General features: G+C 41.9%; 1 protein-coding gene across 1 annotated transcript in view; it reads left to right on the top strand.

The window, feature by feature from the left end:
- Positions 1–22,563, top strand: part of LOC141141149 (uncharacterized) — a 140,747-nt gene that overhangs the window by 92,592 nt on the left and 25,592 nt on the right. Inside the window, exons 15-16 of the mRNA XM_073628854.1 lie at positions 8,530–8,690; positions 16,947–17,126. Coding sequence (XP_073484955.1) covers positions 8,530–8,690; positions 16,947–17,126 — 341 coding nt within the window. The remainder of the gene's footprint in view (positions 1–8,529; positions 8,691–16,946; positions 17,127–22,563) is intronic.

Genomic DNA, 22,563 nt, shown 5'->3' with positions numbered 1-22,563 from the left:
ATTGCCTGCTTACATGTGCCAGTGCCAACACTAGGAATTCTCGCGTGTAGGTTGATGGAGACCGCACTCTGCTCCGTTCACGCTGAGAACCAGTGTGCATTCCACTGCCGATGAGAGGTAAACCGGAAGCTGGGGGCCAGAAGTGACGTGACCGGAAAGGCGCCTCGGCGTATGTTTCGTATTATTACGTCATCAGGAAGCATTCCGGTCACTGGGCAGAAGACTATAAGTAGCCTGGTTGTGGATTGTGATAGGCGGAAAAAAAATTTCCCGCCCCTCTCAATCTTACAGACTAGTGCCAGCTTTAACAGACATCTACAGAGACTGAAGAAACCATAACATATACATTTAAAAATATACAATATTTAAAGATCTTAATTTGTAAAATCAACACATTAAAAGTATAAATCTGATATATAGATAAATATGAATAGTTAATCCGTGTATATTATTGATCATAAAATTATCCTGATAATCATGAACTGACATAAAGAAGTCCTCCACCACTTTATAGACATCCGATTCACACCCATGAATATGAAAAAGGTATGAAAGGATATGTTTTTAACAATCCTACCAATTAAATGGACTTGGTGCAAGAAATGATATGGGTACGGAATGGATATATGGATATATTTTTTTAATGGATCCTACTTAATTTGGGTAACTTGCTGGGGAATTTTGGATATATTACTTTAAAAAATACTTTAAAAAATACACCAAAATGAATGATTGGTTAGGAAACAATTTAGATCTACATCAATGATCATACCGGCTGGCTACAGGGTGTCCAGCTGATATATACATTTAGTTTCTGGTGAGCAGGTTTTTTTACTTGACCACATTGGGTGTGAATCGGATGTCTATAAAGTGGTGGAGGACTTTGTTTGAATATATCACACTTATTTGGTTATTTCACTGAAGATTGATGGACATTTTTGTTTAATATATATATATATATATATATATATATATATATATTCAACATGTTATGTTTATTATAAGTGTAATTCACAATGTCCCCTATCTTAACCTTTGAATTTTGAAAATATATATATATATTTTTTACTTTTTGCTGTAATAAATATCCCCAAATTTAAAAAGAACAAAACAAATTTCTTCATCAGTTTAGGCTGATATGTATTCTTCTACATATTTTTGGTAAAAAAATGGCAATAAGCATGTATTGATTGGTTTACACAAAAGTTATAGTGTCTACAAAATAGGGGAAATATTTATGGCATTTTTTTTTTGTTTTACTAGTAATGGCTGCAATCTTTGGTGGGACTGTGACATTGTGGCGGACAGATCAGACACTTTTGACACTTTTTTGGGACCATTGATATTTACAAAGCGATCAGTGCTACAACATTGCACTGATTACTGTGTAACTGTCACTGGCAGGAAAGGGCTTAACACTAGGGGGCGATCAAAGGGTTAAATGTGTTCCCTCATGTGTGTTTCTAACTGTATGGGGGCTGGGCTGACTGGAGGAGGAGACAGACTGCTGTTCCTAATTACTTGGAACTAGGGCTGAAACTAAAGATTATTTTCATAATTGATTAGTTGGCCGCTTATTATTTCGATTAATCGGTTAATAACCTTAAAAAAAGTGTGGTGTGTAATTTAGTTAATATGTAAAAAAAAGGCAATTTATTCTTAAATATCTCTATACGCAGTGGTAAAAATAAATAACCATCTATATGGTTAGGGAGCAAAATATTGAATTCACTCTGAGAATAACAGACAGAAGAGATATACTGTATATACTATTAGAAGAGATATACTATTAGAGGAGAGCTATATTGTATATATTATTAGAGGAGAGATATACTGTATATACTATTAGAGGATATATACTGTATATACTATTAAAGGGTGAATCTGGTAAATATCATCAGACATCAAATGTTGTTATTAAAAAACAAAACAATGTCTCCCTTCAAAAAAAAAATTAATTTTAAGAATGTTTGTTCGATTTTCTAATCGTTCGAGGGGTCAAATCGACATTCATTTTCAACCACAGTGATGGGAAAATTTGGAAATAATAGAAAACTTTTTGGTGAAAGGAATTTTCAGACAGTGTATGTGGTTTTCATTCAGAAATTACATTCATTTTAAAAACAGAATGTTAAAAACAAGTGAAAATTTCAAACAGCATTCTTTCATTCAGCGAATGTACAAAGATTTTTCGTCTGAATATTCTCGTCTGAAAATTGATCCGTGTGGCCAGCATAAGGCTCGGTACACACCGATGCAGCTTGCTTTTGATCTGTTTCTGCAGTGCTTTTTGCTGTGCGTTTTGATTTTTGCGTGATTTTGCTGCGATTTGCGTTTTTTGCATTTTTTTTGGACAAATTGTTGTTGGGCAGATTAAAAAACACATTGCTGCAAAAACACAATACATGCTTTTCTGTGGCTTCTCCATTGAAGTCTATTGAACCAAAAAAACACTGTTTTGCGTAAAAAAAAAGTCCCCGACCCTTTCCAAATACGCAGCGGCTGAAAAAAAAAAAGCATAGATGTGAACGTGTCCCATAGGAAACCATGTAAATGAACTGTACTGCGTTTCTGCAAAAAGCACCAAAAAACACACATAGATGTGAACCGAGCCTAAGACGTTTAGTAACATAATGGGGTTAAAAAAAATTAAAGTTAGCCCTTTATAGTACAAAAAAAGCAGATAATTACTACTGTAAGGGGTTCCTTTTTTTTACCATAGAAATGTGAAAGTAATATTTACAGTAGCGATTATTTGCTCTTTTTGCACTATAAAGGGCTCATTTTAGTTTTTTTTAATCCCATTATGTTACTGGCCGATTATTCGATTATGAAAATAGTAATTGATTCATTTCATAATCGATTAGTTGTCAATTAATCGATTAGTTGTTTCAGCCCTACTTGGAACAACAGATCTGTTTCTCCACCCCTGTCAGAACGAGGATTTGTGTGTTTACATACACAGACCCCCGTTCTGGCTCTCATGCCCACGATCGGGGGGCTGGCGGACATCGCAGCTGCCAACCATCTGCATTGGGTCTGCTATGGCTCTTAAAGGAGCCGACGTACAGGTACAGTGATTTGCGGGAACGAGCAGACCTGCCGCCGTATGACGGCAGCTGGTCAGCAAGTGGTTAAAGGAGTAGAAAAATGTGTATTGGCAGGGCCGGTGCTACAACTAGGCAAACTAGGCAGCCACCTAGGGCGCACTGCTGCCTGGGGCGCCCCGCCACTGATGTTCCTACTCTCTTCTCTCTGCAGCAACCAACTAAGTCTCAGCATCAGCAGGCAGCTGCCGCTCTGTTCGCACATAGTGTTAGAGGCACAGCGGCAATGGAGGACTGTGTCTGTGTCCTGACTCCCAAATGAATGGTGCTGGTGAGGCTGCATTTGATGGGCGCTGGTAGGCTGTATTGATGGGCGCTAGTGAGGCTGTATTGATGGGCACTGGTAGGCTGCATTGATGGGCGCTGGTAGGCTGTATTGATAGGCGCTGATGAGGCTGCATTTGATGGGCGCTGGCAGGCTGTATTGATGGGCGCTAATGAGGCTGTATTGATGGGCGTTGGTAGGCTGCATTGATGGGCGCTGGTAGGTTGTATTTGATGGACGCTGGTATGCTGCATTGATGGGCGCTGGTAGGCTGTATTGATGGGCGCTGATGAGGCTGCATTTTATGGGCGCTGGTAGGCTGCATTGATGGGCGCTGATGAGGCTGCATTTGATGGGCGTTGGTAGGCTGCATTGATGGGCGTTGGTGAGGCTGCATTTGATGGGCGATGGTAGGCTGCATTGATGGGCGCTGATGAAGCTGCATTTGATGGGCGCTGGTAGGCTGCATTGATGGGCGCTGGTGAGGCTGTATTGATGGGCGCTGATGAGGCTGCATTGATGGGTGCTGGTAGGCTGTATTGATGGGTGCTGATGAGGCTGCATTTGATGGGCGCTGGTAGGCTGCATTGATGGGCGCTGATGAGGCTGCATTTGATGGGTGCTGGTAGGCTGCATTGATGGGCGCTGGTGAGGCTGTATTGATGGGCGTTGGTAGGCTGCATTGATGGGTGCTGGTAGGCTGCATTGATGGGCGCTGGTGAGGCTGCATTGATGGGCGTTGGTAGGCTGCATTGATGGGTGCTGGTAGGTTGTATTTGATGGGCGCTGGTAGGCTGCATTTGATGGGCGCTGGTGAGGCTGTATTTGATGGGCGCTGGTAGGCTGTATTGATGGGCGCTGGTGAGGCTGTATTTGATGGGCGCTAGTGAGGCTGTATTGATGGGCGCTGGTATGCTGCATTGATGGGCACTGGTAGGCTGTATTGATGGGCGCTGATGAGGCTGCATTTGATGGGCGCTGGTAGGCTGCATTGATGGGCGCTGATGAGGCTGCATTTGATGGGCGCTGGTAGGCTGCATTGATGGGCGCTGGTGAGGCTGCATTTGATGGGCGCTGGTCGGCTGCATTGATGGGCGCTGGTAGGCTGCATTGATGGGTGCTGGTGAGGCTGTATTGATGGGCGCTGGTAAGCTGCATTGATGGGTGCTGGTAGGCTGTATTGATGGGCGCTGATGAGGCTGCATTTGATGGGCGCTGGTAGGCTGCATTGATGGGTGCTGATGAGGCTGCATTTGATGGGCGCTGGTAGGCTGCATTGATTGGCGCTGGTGAGGCTGTATTGATGGGTGCTGGTAGGCTGCATTGATGGGTGCTGGTAGGCTGTATTGATGGGCGCTGGTGAGGCTGCATTTGATGGGCGCTGGTAGGCTGCATTGATGGGCGCTGGTGAGGCTGCATTAATGGGGGCTGGTGAGGCTGCATTTGATGGACGTTTCATTAAAAAGGTAGGGTATACATGGGTAGGGCAAAAGGGGTGGAGTCAGGAGTGGAACCAATGGGGGGGGCGGAAAAATTAGTTTTCGCCTAGGTTGTCAAAAATCCTTGCACCAGCCCTGTGTATTGGGGTGTAATTGTAAATATGCCTATTGTTCTGTCCCCACTACACATTTCCCTGTGTGTAGCTTGACATGCAGCCAAACTCTCCTATTCTGCAATAAGCCAGACAGTGTCATTTTGAAGCTTTAATAACAAAACAGGGTGGGTGAAACTATTGAGAAAACACAAATACAGATACATATAATCAGTGTCTGAAGTATACAGGAATACAATAAATAAGCTAGGCTGTAGATGGCAATAAGTAATTCTCGCCAACGATGCTGCATTTCTCTCTTCCTTAGACTGAAGAATGATGGGTATATTTGTAAAAGGTGAACAGTGTCTAGATTCTGCAAAAACAGTAAATTTACTACCGGCTTCATCTTGTGGTCAAATCTAATATTGCATGCAGAACAACTTAATGATTGTCCTGTTGGAGGCAGAACACCTATAATGTTTGTGAACAAAACCATGTTAAAATTACAACTTTGTTAAAAAAAACACGTTTTTATTAACCACTTGCCGCCCGCTATTATAGCAGAATGACGGCAGCAAAGTGGTTTCAATAACCTGACTGGGCGTCATATGACGTCCTCAGGATATTAAGCCGCTGCGCGCCCCCGATCTAGGTAAAGAGTCTCTGACGGAGACTCTTTACCACATGATCAGCCGTGTCCAATCATGGCTGATCACAATGTAAATGGGAAGAGCCGGTGATCGGCTTTTCCTCACTCGCGTCTGACAGACGCGAGTAGAGGAGAGCCGATCGGCTGCTCTCCTGACAAGGGGGGCCTGTTTTTATTGTTTATCAGCACAGCCCCCCCTCGGATCCCGCCCAGGACCACCATCATGCCGCCCAGGGCCACCAGGATGGCCATCCACACTAGACCACCAGGTATGCCCCCCCTAGACCCCCAGGGAAATACCAATCTGTGCCCAGGCAGCTGCCAATCAATGCCCAGGCAGCTGCCAATCAGTGCCCACTCACAATGCCTACCACTGCCAGTGCCACCAGGGATGCCTATCAGTGCCGTGTATCAGTGCCCATCAGTGCCACGTATCAATGCCCATCAGTGCCTCCTATCAGTGCCCATCAGTGCCGCCTAACAATGTCACCCATAAGAACCCATCTTTGCAGCCTTTCAGTGCCCATCAGTGTTGCCTATCAGTGCCACTCATGAGTGCCCATCAGTGCCGCCTATCAATGCCCATCAGTGCTGCATATCAGAGTCACCCATCAGTGCCGCCTACCAGTGCCCATCAGTGCAGCATATCAGTGCCCATCGTCAGTGCCCGCTCATTGGTGCCACCTCATCGGTGCCGCTTTATCAGTGCCTGTCAGTGCCGCCTTATCAGTGCCCATCAGTGAAAGAGAAAACTTACTTATTTACAATACTTTATAACAAAATAAAATATACAAAAACACTGCGCTCTATAATGTGAACAACAATAAGACAGCAGCCGCATACATTGTGACAAACAATAAACTAAAGAAAGGAAGAAAAATGCAGCGCTCTGAAGGTGAAATGAATGTGTAGCAGTGGGTCAAGTCCATAAATGTTAACCCTAGTAATAATCGTAAATTGAATCAAATCAACATACATCTTAAATAAAAAAAGTCCACTGTATCCACTCTGTGAGAGGAAAACACTTCTAAAGAGAATAATAAAAAGTCCTGGAAGGACTAAAGGGATGATATGTGGAAAACAACATCCAGGGTGTGAGTGTAGTCCAGTTGTGTAGCCATCTCCAAATGGCCTCTGTCTCCCCTGCTTGTATGCTTACAAGCTTTTTGTTATTGTAACTTTCTGGCTCCCTCCAGTGATAGAAGAAAGAAATTGCAGTCTGAAAATTTGAATTTTTTCAGCAATTTCAGCCCTGCAGTTTTATAGATTACTTAATTTTTGGCTATTGGAACTACATGCCTCCGGAATTCCTGGTTTGACGATCCACCCTGAAGATTACCTGAGGTTCGTTGGTTGAAGTGTACCCTGCGAGTTCCAGCCTTTCGGACTTCCTTCCATAGCCCGGGTGGGGCTTACCGCTTTATTGACTCCATGTCTTAAGACACGGGAGTCCACTCCATCCGGTAAGAGTACCCATCTTTCTATATGTATTGATGTCAACCACTACTGTTTTGGTTCTCCTTTCACGGACCTACACTCACACCCTGGATGTTGTTTTCCACATATGGACTCATAACATCCCTTTAGTCCTTCCAGGACTTTTTATTATTCTCTATAGAAGTGTTTTCCTCTCACAGAATGGATACAGTGGACTTTTTTTATTTAAGATTTATGTTGATTTGATTCAATTCACGATTATTACTAGGGTTAACATTTATGGACTTGACCCACTGCTACACATTCATTTCACCTTCAGAGCGCTGCATTTTTCTTCCTTCCAATACTTTATAACAGAAACAAAAGCAAAACTTTATTTTTTTTTCAAAATTTTCGGTATTTTTTTATTTGTTTAGCAAAAAATAAAAACCGCAGAGGTGATCAAATACCACTAAAAGAAAGCTCTATTTGTGGGAACAAAATGATAAAAATTTAGTTTGGGTAAAGTGATGGATGACCGCGCAATTGTCATTCAAACTGCGACAGCACTGAAAGCTGAAAATTGGTCTGGGCAGGAAGGTGTATAGGTGCCCTGTATTGAAGTGGTAAAAGTTCTTCTTTTTCAAAAAAATTGTGACAAAAAAATTACAACTGCAAAAAACTCACCATGCCACTTACTAAATACTTTGGACTGTTCCCTTTCCAAAAAGGTATAATTTGGGGGGTATTTGTACTGCATTGGCATTTTAGGGCCTCAACAAATAGGATAGGCAATCAGTACATCATGAATGAGCAATTTTCAAAAACAATATATATAACATGGTTTGTAGACTCTATAACTTTCACACAGGCTAAATAATAAACACAGATTTATTTATGTTTTCAGCAAAGAAATGTAGCAGAATACATTTTGATACAAATTTTTGAAGAAAGATTTTTTTTTTTGCAAAGTTTTATTTAGAAGCAAAACGTTTTTTTTTTTTTTTTTTCAAAATTTTGGGCTTTTTCCTTTATACAGGAAAAAATGGAAAAAAAAAAAAAAAAACAGTGGTGATTAAATACCACTAAAAGAAAGTCTGCCTCAAAAGAATGATATAAAAAAAAAAAACATTTGGATACAGTGTTGCATGACTGAGCAATTGTCAAAGTGTAACAAATGCTGAAAACTGAAAAATTGCCTGGGCAAGAAAGGGGTGAAACAGTCCGATCTTGTAGTGGTTAATTCTGTTTCTACAAATAACATCTCTCTATAAATCACCAGTAAACTAACAAAGTTGGTTTGTTTTACTTGTTTGCTACAGACCTGTATATTGTTGTATGTAAATTATATAAACCAAGAGAAAGGAATGGTTGGAAGAAACATATGATGCATAAACCAACAGAAGATCGTTTTGTCAGGCATTTCATCCTAAAAGTCTGAATGTCAATCAGCCAGGTGGGGTCCCACTAATCCAAGATAATATTGTTGCTTTAAAAAAGATAATTGCTTGGATTTGACATAAATCTAGTTATTTCAAACATTTGTTCTCTCTTTTAGGGGAACCCTTTGAAAATATGGCCATCGTCAATGCTGCGGTAGCCAATATAATCGTGTCTATATTACTGGGTGACAGATTTGAATATGATGATCCGACCATACTGAGCCTCATGAGAAAAATTAATGAAAATATTAAGAGCTTTGGAAGTTTTATGACTATAGTAAGTGTAACCATCAGTTGAAAGGCTTGTTCAAATGTTCTATTGACTTTACAAACCATTAGGCCACGTTAGAAAACAATTTAAAATATTCTATTACCTATAATATTAGGGGACAGCCTGAAGTGTTGGGACCAGTACCTTTTGGGGCACATAAAATGAATGCTCAGCTTAGCTTGTCCGAGACAACAGTTGGTTGGTATAATTGGTATAGATTTTATAACTCATCCGGTTGATTTAACTCCAATAGCAGTTGGTGTGGTGGGCGGTTGAATATATACAGTACACCCCTCACATTTTTGTAAATATTTTATTATATCTTTTCATGTGATAACACTGAGGAAATGACACTTTGCTACAATGTAAAGTAGTGAGAGTACAGCTTGTATAACAGTGTAAATTTGTTGTTCCCTCAAAATAACTCAACACACAGCCAATAATGTCTAAACCGCTGGCAACAAAAGTGAGTACACCCCTAAGTGAAAATGTCTGAATTGGGCCCAAAGTGTCAATATTTTGTGTGACCACCATTATTTTCCAGCACTGCCTTAACCGTCTTGGGCATGCAGTTCACCAGAGCTTCACAGGTTGCCACTGGAGTCCTCTTCCACTCCTACATGACGACATCATGGAGCTGGGGAGCCATTTCCTGATGACGCGCACACAGCGTGAAATATATTGAAAGGGAGGCTCGACACGCCGCAACCAGTCCTCCGTTACTGGTAACAGTTGGAGCGCACGCCGAGACGAACATCGAGTACCCACAGAATTGTAAGGTACCGCATTGGTCTCTGCTTCTCCTCCATAGCTGCAGCACGTCTGTTTCTCATCCTGTACCTTGCATACCTGTTTGGCTGTGAAGTTTTTATCTGGATCAAAGACGTTTTTACACTATTTGAGCTTTTGTGGCTTTCATGGGGAGCCACTTTTTACAGATTTGGTTGGTGAATTGAAGTACTGGGGCTCAGGTACAAGAAGTCACATATTTATATACTCCTGCTGTCCTGTTACTTGAGTCCCTCTGCACTTATATCTTTCATGCCAGGATATTGGGAAAAATACCTTTGATGAATTATTTTACTTGATCCTTTCCATGCCTAAGGGTCACTCGGGGGCCACTACTGTCTGGTTGAGCGATTTGACATACCACTTCGGGTGAAGCATGAATAAGAAAGCATTTGCACTTTATTGTCATGTGATGATTGGATTATTTAAGAAGATTGTGGTTTTGTTTCACAATAACAATAAGAGACAAATTGAACTTTTTTTGCACTATATTCACTTTATTAGCACTTACATGTTTTACCAGTAATTTATTGTAGCATGCACTGTTGCACCTTATTACATGATTGAGTCAACACAAAATGTATTCATTTATTATTGCACTATTGATGTGCCCTTCACTGTTTGTTATTGTATATTAGTATTTTACTAATTTTAGGAGCAGCATTAGTTTGTGAGAGTGCACGTTTATTATTTGGCGCCGTGCCCATTATTATTTTTCATCCTTAGAAGAGGCTTTCTTCTGGAACAACAGCAATGCAGACCAATTTGATGCAGTGTGCAGCGTATGGTCTGAGCACTGGCAGGCTGACCCCCCACCCCTTCAACCTCTGCAGCAATGCTGGCAGCACTCATATGTCTATTTCCCAAAGACAACCTCTGGATACGACGCTAAGCATGTGCACTCAATGTCTTTGGTCGACCATGGCGAGGCCTGTTCTGAGTGGAACCTGTCCTGTTAAACTGCTGTATGGTCTTGGCCACCATGCTGAAGCTCAGTTTCAGGGTCTTGGCAATCTTCTTATAGACTAATGCCGCGTACACACGGTCGGACTTTTCGTCTACAAAAGTCCAACGGACGCTGACGGACTAAAGCTGGCTGGTAATCCGATCGTGTGTGGGCTTCTCCGGACTTACAACGGACTTTTTCAGCCTCAAATCCGACGGACTTTAGATTTGAAACATGCTTCAAATCTTTCCGACGGACTTGAGTCCGGTCGAAAAATCCGCTCGTCTGTATGCTAGTCTGACGGACAAAAACCCACGCTAGGGCAGCTATTGGCTACTGGCTATCAACTTCCTTATTTTAGTCCGGTGTACGTCATCACGTAAGAATTCGACGGACTTTTGTGTGATCGTGTGTAGGCAAGTCTGTTCGTTAGAAAGTCCGCCGCAAGTCCGCCGCAAGTCCGTCGAAAGTCCGTCGAAAGTCCGTCGGACAGGCTGTCGGACTTTTGTAGCTGAAAAGTCCGACCGTGTGTACGCCCCATAAGCCATCTTTATGTAGAGCAACAATTCTTTTTTTCAGATCCCCAGAGAGTTCTTTGCCTTGAGGTGCCATGTTGAACTTCCAGTGACCAGTATGAGAGAATGAGAGTGATAACACCAAATTAAAAAAAAAAAAAAACACAGCAATAACCCAGCGCCAATGGTAGACTACCTGGAGAGCTCCAAACAGGACATGTGGTATATGACTTGTATATTTACCATGCCATGTACTAAGACATTTTGTATACATATAGCATAACCTATACAAAAGAGTGGAGGGAGGAAAAAAGGACCACCCGTGCAGCTGGACCAACCGTAGCTGGTAGATACAGATCATAACAGAGAAAAACAAATAAAGCCCAGCGCTCAGGATATATTAAAAGCAAACTGCAACAGTCATAAATGAATAAAATAAAGTAATTTAATAAACCAATAATGAATGAATGTGAACTGACAGTAAAAACTACTGAATAATAAAACCAAATTGTAGAAAACTGTTACAGAAAACACCACAGTAGCACAATATTAAAAAACACAGTGACACAATATTAAAAGGTTAGATGGTATTGCACTAAGTTTCAACATGTAGAAGGCACTTGCAATAACGATCAGTCGGCCTTAGAACAACAGGAGGCCAGCACAGGAGATCCATCCAGAAAAATCCCCAACAGAAAACAATGGGTGAGATGGTGGGAGCGGAACACAGTACTTACAACAGAAGGCAATGGGTGAAATGATGGGAGCGGAAAAAAGTGGAGAGGAGAACACTCACAACTACCCCGTTGGTTGGGGAGTCTGGCACCGTGCAGGGAAGCTCGTTTCACATTTATTTATTTAAACTTTGCGAGTTGCCTACTCCCTTGACTATGACAAAGCATGTTCCGCTCCCACCATCTCACCCATTGTTTTCTGGATGGATCTCCTGTGCTGGCCTCCTGTTGTTCTAAGGCCGACTGTCCGTTATTGCAAGTGCCTTCTACATGTTGAAACCAATACCATCTAACCTTTTAATATTGTGTCACTTTATTTGTTTTTCTCTGTTATGATCAACACCAAATTTAACACACCAGCTCACCATTCACACCTGAGACCTTGTAACACTAACGAGTCACATGACACCGGGGGGTGGGAAAATGGCTAATTGGGCCCAATTTGGACATTTTCACTTAGGGGTGTACTCACTTTTGTTGCCAGGGGTTTAGACATTAATGGCTGTGTGTTGAGTTATTTTGAGGGGACAGCAAATTTACACTGTTATACAAGCTGTACACTCACTACTTTACATTGTAGCAAAGTGTCTTTTCATCAGTGTTGTCACATGAAAAGATATAAAAAAAATTAACAAATATGTAAGGGGTGTACTCACTTTTGTAAGATACTGTAAAAAAAAAAAAAAAAAATTATATATATATATATATATATATATATATATATATATATATATATATATATATATATATATATACACCGTATATTGTATAAACACTGTACACCGTATATTGTATAAACACTGTATATTTATATATACAGAGTGCTGTGAAAAAGTATTTGCTCTCTCGTGTTTTTTTATTCTTTTGTATATTTCTCAATTTCTCACATTTAAATGATTCAGATCATCAAACAAATTTGAATATTATTACACAAAGATAACCCGAGTAAATCCAAGTTGCAGCTTTTAAATGATTATTTCATTTATTAAGGGAAAAAAGCTGTTCAAACCTGCCTTGCCCTATGTGAAAAGTAATTACCCCCTCCCATGTTGAATCATGAATGAACTGTGATTAAGCACAATTTTGTGGAAAGCTGCATTAAATTTCACTTGCCACATCCAGGCCTGATTACTGCCAGACCTGTTGAATCAAGAAATCACATAAATAAAAGCTGTCTGACAAAGTGAAGCATGCTAACAGATCACAAAAAGCCACACATCATGCCACAATCTAAAAAAAATCAAAAGCAGATTAGACACAAAGTAATGTATATGTATCGGTCTAGGAAGGGTTTCAAAGCCATTTATAAGGCTTTGGAACTCCAGTAAACCACATGGAGAGCCATTATCCACATATGGAGATAACTTGTAACAGTGGTGAACCTTCCCAGGAGGGGCGGCCTACACAAATTACTCCAAGAGCATGACGACGACTCATCCAAGAGGTCATAAGAAAAAACCCAGAACAACATCTAAAGAACTGCAGGCCTCACTTGCTGAAGGTAATATCAGTGTTCATGATTTGACAATAATAAAGAAACTGGGCAAAAATGGCATCCATGGGAGAGTTCCAAGGCCAAAGCCACTGCTGACCAAAAAGAACACAAAGGCTCATCTCTCATTTACCAAAAAAATCTTGATTATCCCCAAGACTTTTAGGCAAATATTCTGTGGACTGATAAGACAAAAATTTAACTTTTTGGAAGGTGTGCATCCCGTTACATCTGGCATAAAACTAATACAGCATTTCATAACAAGAACATCATACGAACAGTCAGACATGGTGGTGGTAGCGTGATGGTCTGGGGCTGCTTTTAAGCTTCAGGACCTGGACAACTTACCATAATTGATGGCACCATGAATTCTAAGTTCTACCAGAAAATCCTAAAGGTGAATTTCCGGCCATCAGTTTGTGACCTCCAGCTCAAGTGCACTTGGGTTATGCAGCAGGACAATGATCCGAAACACAAGAGCAAGTCCACCTCCAAATGGTTCAAACAAAGCAACATTTAGGTTTTGGAGTGGCCTAGTCAAAGCCCAGACTTAAATCCAATTGAGATGCTGTATCATGACCTTACACAGGCCGTTCATGCTGGAAAACCCTCCAAATTGTCTGAATTAAAACAATTCTGGAAAGAAAAGTGGGCCAAAATTGCTCCATGGCAATGCCAAAGACTCATTGCCAGCTATCGCAAATGCTTGATTGCAGTTGTTGCCGCCAAGGGTGGCACAACCAGTTATTAGGTTTAGGGGGCAATCACTTTTTCACATAAAGCCAGGCAGGTTTGGACAGCTTTTTGCCTTAATAAATGAAACCATCATTTAAAAACTGCATTTTGTATTTACTCAGGTTAACTTTGTGTAATAATAAAATGTGTTTGATGATCTGAGTCATTAACCACTTTAGCCCCGGAGGAATTAACCCCCTTCCTGACTGGGCCATTTTTCGCGATACGGCACTGTGTCGATTTAACTGACAATTTTGCAGTCGTGGGACGCTGTACCCAAACAAAATTGACATCCTTTTTTTCCCCACAAATAGAGCTATAATAAACATTCCCAAAAATGTTTTTAAAAAATCAAATTTCTTCATCAGTTTTGGTCAATATATATACTACATATTTTTGATAACAAAAATCGCAATAAGCGTATATTGATTGGTTTGCGCAAAAGTTAGAGTCTACAAACTATGGTAAAGATTTATGGCATTTTATGGCATTTTTATTATTTTTTCTTTTTTTTTTTTACTAGTAATGGCGGTAATCTGCGATTTTTATCGGGACTGCGACATTGTGGCAGACAGATCGGACCCTTTTGACACAGTTTTGGGACCAATGACATTTTTACAGCGATCAGTGCTATGCTATAAAAAATGCACTGATTACAGTGTAAATGTCACTGGCAGGGAAGGGGTTAACATTAGGGGTCGATCAAGGGGGTTAACTGTGTGTTCTAACTGTAGGGGGAAGGAACTGACTAGAGGAGGAGACAGATCATTGTTCCTAGCCAGTAGGAACACACAATCTGTCTCTCCTCTCCTTTACACACGTCCCTGTTCTGGCTCTCATGCCCGCAATTGCACGTGGCCTGCAGTCATCGCGACCGCCGACCACACACACATCGGTTCCCCTGCAGCGCACGTGCCTGCTATCCGTGTTTAAGGGGCCAAAGTACAGCTATGACAGCTCGTGGGAACATGCCGACCTGCCACCGTATAATGACGGCGGCTGGTCGGCAAGCCGTTAAAGGGTGGCACTAAAGAGCTGAAAAAACACGTAGTACGTCACTACGGTCGTGTTTGCTGGCCAACAATTACCGTATTTATCGGCGTATAACACGCACTTTTTTTCCCTTAAAATCAGGGGAAAATCGCAGGTGCGTGTTAAACGCCAATCCCCTGCGATCCCGAGCTGTCACATCTTCAAAATCGCCGACCGCGATTTGAAAATGGCGCCGCTGACGCCAAAATACACAGAGCCGGCTCTCGTTCACTTTCGGCTCCACTCGTAGTCCCGAGCGGAGCTATCCGAACCTACTCGGCAAGTGGAGCCGAAAGTGAACGAGAGCCGCCGGGAAGAGCCGAGGACCGGCTCTGTGTATTTCGGTGCCGGCGGCGCCATTTTCAAATCGCGGTCGGCGATTTTGAAGCCCAGGATGGCAGGGATAGAGGATCGAAGGCTGCACTGGGGCAAGGCTGCACTGGGGAAGGCTGCACTGACAAGGCTCCACTGGGGAAGGGTGCACTGGGGAAGGCTGCACTGACAAGGCTGCACTGGGGAAGGCTGCACTGACAAGGCTGCACTGACAAGGCTGCACTAGGGAAGTCTGCACTGACATGGCTGCACTGACAAGGCTGCACTGGGGCAAGGCTGCACTGAGAAGGCTGCAATGATGGGCATTTAAATGTAAGTTTTGTTCCCTTCAACTTCCCTCCTAAAAGTTTTTTTTTCCTTAAAATTCCCTCCTAAATTGGGGTGCGTGTTATACGCCGGTGCGTGTTATACGCCGATAAATACGGTATGTGCCGTTTGTATGCAAGACAAGTTTGGGACCAACGCCCTTCGGACAAAAGTCAGCGGTTTTGTCTGCGGAAAATGCGATCCTGTGTACGAGGCTTTAGATTGACAAAGAAGGGAGAGTGCTTTGCCCCTGCACTGTATTCCATTAAATCGCTAGTGAAGGGAGGGGTTAGGCAGACCGCTACAAGAATGTAGGAGTAGGTGGAAGGCAAGGTTTCAATGTGTACACATTACAAAAAAGCAGTACAGGGGTTGTGTTGGGACTAAGCCTTCCACCTGACCGAAACTATTCCTTTGTGCCATTTTTGAGAGCAAACATGAATTTGATTTGGGTTTGTGAATTTAAGTGGTGCAAATAAAGATTGGAATCCAGGGGGTCTTTTGTCTTTCTGGCTGCTGCTATTGTCTTTCTAGCGGCAATCATACAGTGTGTGATAAAGAGTATGTTTTCATTACTAAGTGGAAATTGGAAGAAAGTACCTGGAAAGTGTTAACATGGGAGACTAAATTTGAGGAAGGTAGAGGTCTTATACTTCATGTACACCTAAACGTGGCAGATCCTAAACTCTGCTAAAAGCAGATGTGTAAATGGACACATCGGCTTTTATGGAGATGAGTTTAGGAGCTTTGGCAAAAAAACACCAAAAGCTCCTAAAGTCAAGTTTGGGAGTTGCCAGTGTAGGCTAGTGTACATGAAGCCTTACCTAATTTTAGCCACAAGGGTAGATCCTGAATGCTGGGACCTTAGACCAGAATGTGCAGGGCAAAGTATGAAGCTTTCCACCATCTACCCTCTCTCATTTCAGGTTTTATAATCGCTAAAAGATGGGGTTGGTGGGAAGGATGATTGTCACAGCAACTTGGTGGTTAGGGAGTTTGTGGAATAAGACAAATTGTTTCAAAACTGGGGCCCATTTGGTTCATGGGTTCTTCCTGGAGCTAGGTACCTGAGGCAAAGTAAGAGTGCATAGGTTTGGTAACACCCTTGGGCAGTCATGGTAAGGATAAAGATGATCCTAGTTCAATTCTTGTACTTTATGGACACTGAAATATTCTTTTTGGTAACATTTGTCAAATTGTTTATTTTATATTGTTTATGTTTTTTTATCAAGTTGTATTTTTATTGGCCCTTTGTAAACCCTTGTAATGCAGTCAATGTTATTTATTGGGTGGAAAGTAAGGACCTGAATTAAGCAATTCTTTAGTCAATTACAGTTATATAAAAATAAATTCATTGTTTTTTTTTTTTTTTTCCTTAAGCTTTACAACATGTTTCCAAGACTGGTAGGAATGCTTCCTGGCAGCCATCAGAAAGTTTTTCAAAATGTTGAAGACACGTTTGCTTTTATAAGGGAGGTATTTACAAAACAGAAGAAAACACTGGACGTAAATGACCAAAGGAACCTTATCGATGCATTTCTGGCAAAACAAGAGCAAGAGGTACAAGTTCTGTTTTCTCAATTACTGTTAATTGCCATTCAATTAACAAATAGATAAATAATTTAATACTTGGATATGTTTATCCCTTTCATGAACGAGGGTCATGGATAAAAGAAATGAAGGAATGGGACTTTAAAGGTGCAGTATATAACACACAAATTATATCAGAAATTTCATTTTATTTAGAAAAGTTAATTGATAAAAGACATAATGATTTAAAATTCATCCAATATTACAGTACAGTTCCAGAAGGTGCGACTGAAAGACTTGTTTCTTAACATGTTTCACCACATCCAGTGGCTTCCTCAGGAGAATAGTATTTTACAGGCACTAAGAATGACAATACACAGAAATTACAACATGAACAATATAAGCTATACAATAAATCAACAGTGTACAAATATTAAATGGTACCACACATCTAAGCTGCTAACGCAATGCCATAGCATGGGAACTATATTTACCTGTATATAGATGATTCAAAAATTGTATAAAGGAAATAACACTAATATTTAAGCCAGACGAATCAGAAGGCAGACCCCACCGATGGATCATCTGATGACCTTTTGGAACTGTACTGTAATATTGGATGAATTTAAAAATCATTATGTCTTTTATCAATTAACTTTTCTAAATGAAATGAAATTTCTGATATAATTTGTGTGTTATATACTGCACCTTTAAAGTCCCGTTCCTTCATTTCTTTTGTTCGTCTTTATCAAAGGGATGTGGTGCCAATATAATTGACAGGTGTGAGGCAACCATTTGAATTTCTCCTCTGAGGGTCATGGATAGTTAAATGTCCAGGCCAGGGGCGTGGCTTGGACTTCCATGTGAGAGGACGTGTCTCACAGAGGCTCCAGCATCCTGACCATAAAATATCCTAAAGTGAGCCCGATCCACCGCTACCATAGACCGGACACTCCGCTCCCGGCGTGGGGCTACACCTATAGCGACACCCGGTCGCTCTACAGCCAAAACGGGGGTGTCTGGGAGGATGGAGGAGAGCCGTTCAGCCGGCCGGCATGGCCAAGATGGCGGATCCCTACTCCCACAGCGTGCGGGGAAGGAATCACAGCTCTCGGCAGCTGCACGCCTGGAGAGGTATTCTCATGACACTGGCACTCATAAAACAACATGTCCACATGCCTCATATGCAAAGGCAGCAGCCAAGGGTGTCCCACAGCAAATAGCACAGTATGGCATAGAGAAGATGGCATGTGAAAAAACAAGTTGCGCTGACCCTAAAAAAGTGAATGGATAAAAAGCTGCTAGCACACAAACAAACCAAGTTTCATAAAGTGTAAACAAAATAAGTGCAGCGCTAGAGAGTAGATAGATCAAATATAAGATGAGTGAAAAAAAACCTTATATAGTCAAATATTAATCAATATATAACCACTATTAGGTGTGAGTGAAAGTCCAGAAACCATTAAAAAGAAATAGAAAATGTCCAATAGCACTGTATTGAGCTTCACGGACTGCAATCAGGAACTGAAGTCAGTACATAGAGGGAGTCTTCTCAGACAGTTAGGGTGTAAGAACCCATGATGTTAACTGGAGACTGGAAAGCACATCAATCATGGACAGCACGGCAAAACATCTGGAGTAAAATACTCTTACCGGAACACGTGGGACGTACCAGCCATATAGCTGTGCGTCTATCTGGGCCTATGCCCCAGTTGAAGGCTTTTTAGTCGAAACGCGTAGGGCGTTCAGCTTTCCACATTGCCTCTTATTTTATTTTATTTTGTGATCACTTTTATTCTGTAAGGTTTTTATCCAATAAATCCCTTATTTTTTGACCTGCGCCATGTGGAGCCCCTTTGTTTTTTCTTTTTTCTCCATGGTTTTATTTTAACTGGTCCCTTCGAACCCATCTGGAACCAGAGAACGTGTGAGGGGGCCATCCACTTCCACCATCTACCGTTTGGCTAACGGTTATCGGGACCCTGAAGACAATCCGGCCGACTGAGGATCACGATCGAGGGGTGGACCCTTGGAGAGAGTGCATGGGAGGTCACCCTTGGAGAGTGTGCACGGGAGGTCACCTCCACAAGCCCAGATAGACGCACAGCTATATGGCTGGTACGTCCCACGTGTTCCGGTAAGAGTATTTTACTCCAGATGTTTTGCCGTGCTGTCCATGATTGATGTGCTTTCCAGTCTCCAGTTAACATCATGGGTTCTTACACCCTAACTGTCTGAGAAGACTCCCTCTATGTACTGACTTCAGTTCCTGATTGCAGTCTGTGAAGCTCAATACAGTGCTATTGGACATTTTCTATTTCTTTTTAATGGTTTCTGGACTTTCACTCACACCTAATAGTGGTTATATATTGATTAATATTTGACTATATAAGGTTTTTTTTCACTCATCTTATATTTGATCTATCTACTCTCTAGCGCTGCACTTATTTTGTTTATAGAGAAGATGGCCCCTGGAGCTGCAGAGCACACAATGAGGAGTCCCCCATCCCCCCTCCTTCCTCTGAAGCAGCCAAAACACCAGACACTGAGAACTCTGAGCCTTCCCTGCATGATTTACTGACTGCAGTTCACACTTATGGCTCCTCACTAGCTGAACTCTCTATTGAAGTCAAAAGCATGAAAGAAGGCATATTACACATAAGGCAAGACATGTAGAAAATAAGAGAGAGAGCCACTGCTCTGGAGGGAAGAGTGAGCACGCTGGAGGATGATATACCCCCTCTTGTTCAGGATATCCACATAACTTCAGTTAAAGCCACAGAAACAGCGAATAGAGTTGAGGATATGGAGAACAGATTGAGGAGGTCAAATATTCGCATTGTCGGTATACCTGAAAAGTCTGAAGGAAAAAACCCCACTGATTTTATTGAAACCTGGCTAGCTGACACGTTTGGGAGAAATAACCTTACACCATTCTTTTCTGTTGAAAGAGCCCATAGAGTGCCACTCCTTCCACCGCCACCAGGGGGTAATGACAGACCATTTTTGCTGAAGCTACTACATTACAAGGACAGGGATATTATCCTTCGTTTGGCCAGACAGAAACCCAATATGGAAAGTCAGGATGCCAGAGTGTCTATATACCCGGATTTCTCAGCGGCTGTGCAGAAACAAAGGGCAAAATACACTGAGGTTAAAAAAAGACTGCGTGCTCTCTCGGTGATATACTCTATGCTATACCCTGCCAAGTTGCGAGTGGTTGCTGAGGGCGCGGTGCACTTTTTTGAAAATCCAATGATGGCTACCAACTGGCTGGACCGGCACGAGAGACACTTACAGGCAGCCGCACGCGGAAATGAACCAGGATAAGACAACGCATGAACCCCGTACATTGATTCTTTATGCTCACCTTAGAAAAAATGGAGCTCACAGAGAGTCACAACTGACTTTTTTGGTTTATTTTACCAGTGACCCCTATAGTTTATGACTTTATGGGCACAAGGTCCCAGCCCTCGTTATTACCCCACCAAAAGCCCTGCGGGGCACCAATGGAAGGCTTTCCAATGGAAGTTACTTTATTGCAGTTTGTTTTTCTTTTTTCCGTTTTTAAGCCCTGGTTGAGTGGGCGCTATGTATTTGAGTCGCAAAGCAAGTCCGCTTTGTCGTTGGATGCAGACCTGCAGAGTGAGACACATAGTACAAGTCACGCAATACACTTTCTACACTTCAAAACTTATATTGCATCATCTGAGTCCACCTACTACAAACCTCCAGTACAGGAAATTGGGTCACAACTAGCAACTAAACCAAATGGCTAAGCGAGCAGAATCAATTCTCTCATGGAATGTGAGAAGCTTACATGACCCTAAAAAGAGAACTGCCATTTTCACCTTTATCTCACACCGGAACCCCACTGTATTATGTCTGCAAGAGACGCATCTCACGAGGGACACCACCAACCTGTTACACCTATCGAAATATCCTATTCAATACCATTCCACACATACCCGGTATTCAAGGGGTGTGAGTATAATGTTTTCCAGGACTACCTCATTCACAAAAATGTAAGCACAAATTGATGTAGAGGGCAGATTTATTTTTCTTATGGGAACTTGGGAATCACACACATGTGTGATTATAAATGTATATATACCTCCACCATTTAATTTCACAGTACTGCAATGTCTTTTTATATTTCTGGAAAATATCCTCAGGTACCGGTATATGTCATGGGAGATTTTAACAGTACTCTGGACATGTCTCTAGATGTGCATAGGAAGTACTGCCCGCAGGGCCCCAGGACATATACAGCTCTTGCAAAATTTTTGACGGAAATTGGGCTTTTTGATTTATGGCGGTGTAAGTTTCCTTTTAAGGCACAATTTTCATGTCATTCCCTAACGCATTCCACTTTGTCGCGCATTGATTTAGTTTTGGGTAATACATTAACGCACTATTACGACCCAGAGGTCACCTATCTTGCCAGAGGTCTATCCGACCATTCCCCGGTACAGCTCAGTTTAAGCTTCCCCACTGTAAAATTACCAATACACTGGAAGATGAATCCTTTCTGGATTCCTGTGTTTAGAGATACTAAACATATGCAAATACAAATTCAGCACTTTTTACTAGACAATAAGCATTCTGCCCCACCGGGTATAGTTTGGGACACTATGAAGGCTTTTATCAGGGGATGTGTATTAAAGAAATAGCCACAATTAAAACAAATAGCAGACAATGGGCGGCTGATGCCAGTATAGCGGTAGACAAAGCAGTGGAGGAATTCATACAAGCGCCCACACCTGATAGTGAAAGAAAATGGAAGGACGCACAAAAATGTATCGCACCATACATACCCAACAAGCAGAAAACAAACGTTTCTTTACCTCACAAACATACTTTGAAGAGGGAGAAAAAACAGGCCATATGCTATCGGTAATAGCCAAATCGCAACAACCATCACCAATTATTCACCGCTTGGCGGTGTCACCAACACGAGTAGCTATGGACACCCCTTCAATTATGCAGGGATTCTGTACTTTTTTTCCAGGATGTGTACGCCTCGAAGGTGAGTTACTCTGAAACCGACTTAACTGAGTTTTTAGATGGAATCTCACTGCCGACAATACAGGGGAAGATAAAAAACTGCTAAACGCACCTATATCTCTAGAAGTATTGCAACTCGCATTAGTAACATTCCCCAATTCTAAAGCCCCGGGGAATGATGGCCTCCCAATTGAGATGTATAAAAAGTTTGGTGGCATACTCTTACCGGAATTACTACACACAATTAAGGAAGCGCATGCCAATGACTCCTTACCAGACTCCATGTACGAGGCAGTGGTAGTGGTACTGTTGAAACCCGGGAAGGATCCGATCCAACCTGAGTCATACAGGCCCATATCCCTTTTAAATAATGATTTGAAATTATCTTATCTTTGGAGGGTGCTGGAGTGATTCAACTTGGGGGAGACATTCATATCCTGGATTAGACTACTATACAGAA

Source organism: Aquarana catesbeiana, linkage group LG04 (assembly GCF_042186555.1).
Source record: "Aquarana catesbeiana isolate 2022-GZ linkage group LG04, ASM4218655v1, whole genome shotgun sequence".
Taxonomy (NCBI): domain Eukaryota; kingdom Metazoa; phylum Chordata; class Amphibia; order Anura; family Ranidae; genus Aquarana; species Aquarana catesbeiana.
This window is presented reverse-complemented; position numbering and strand designations above follow the sequence as displayed.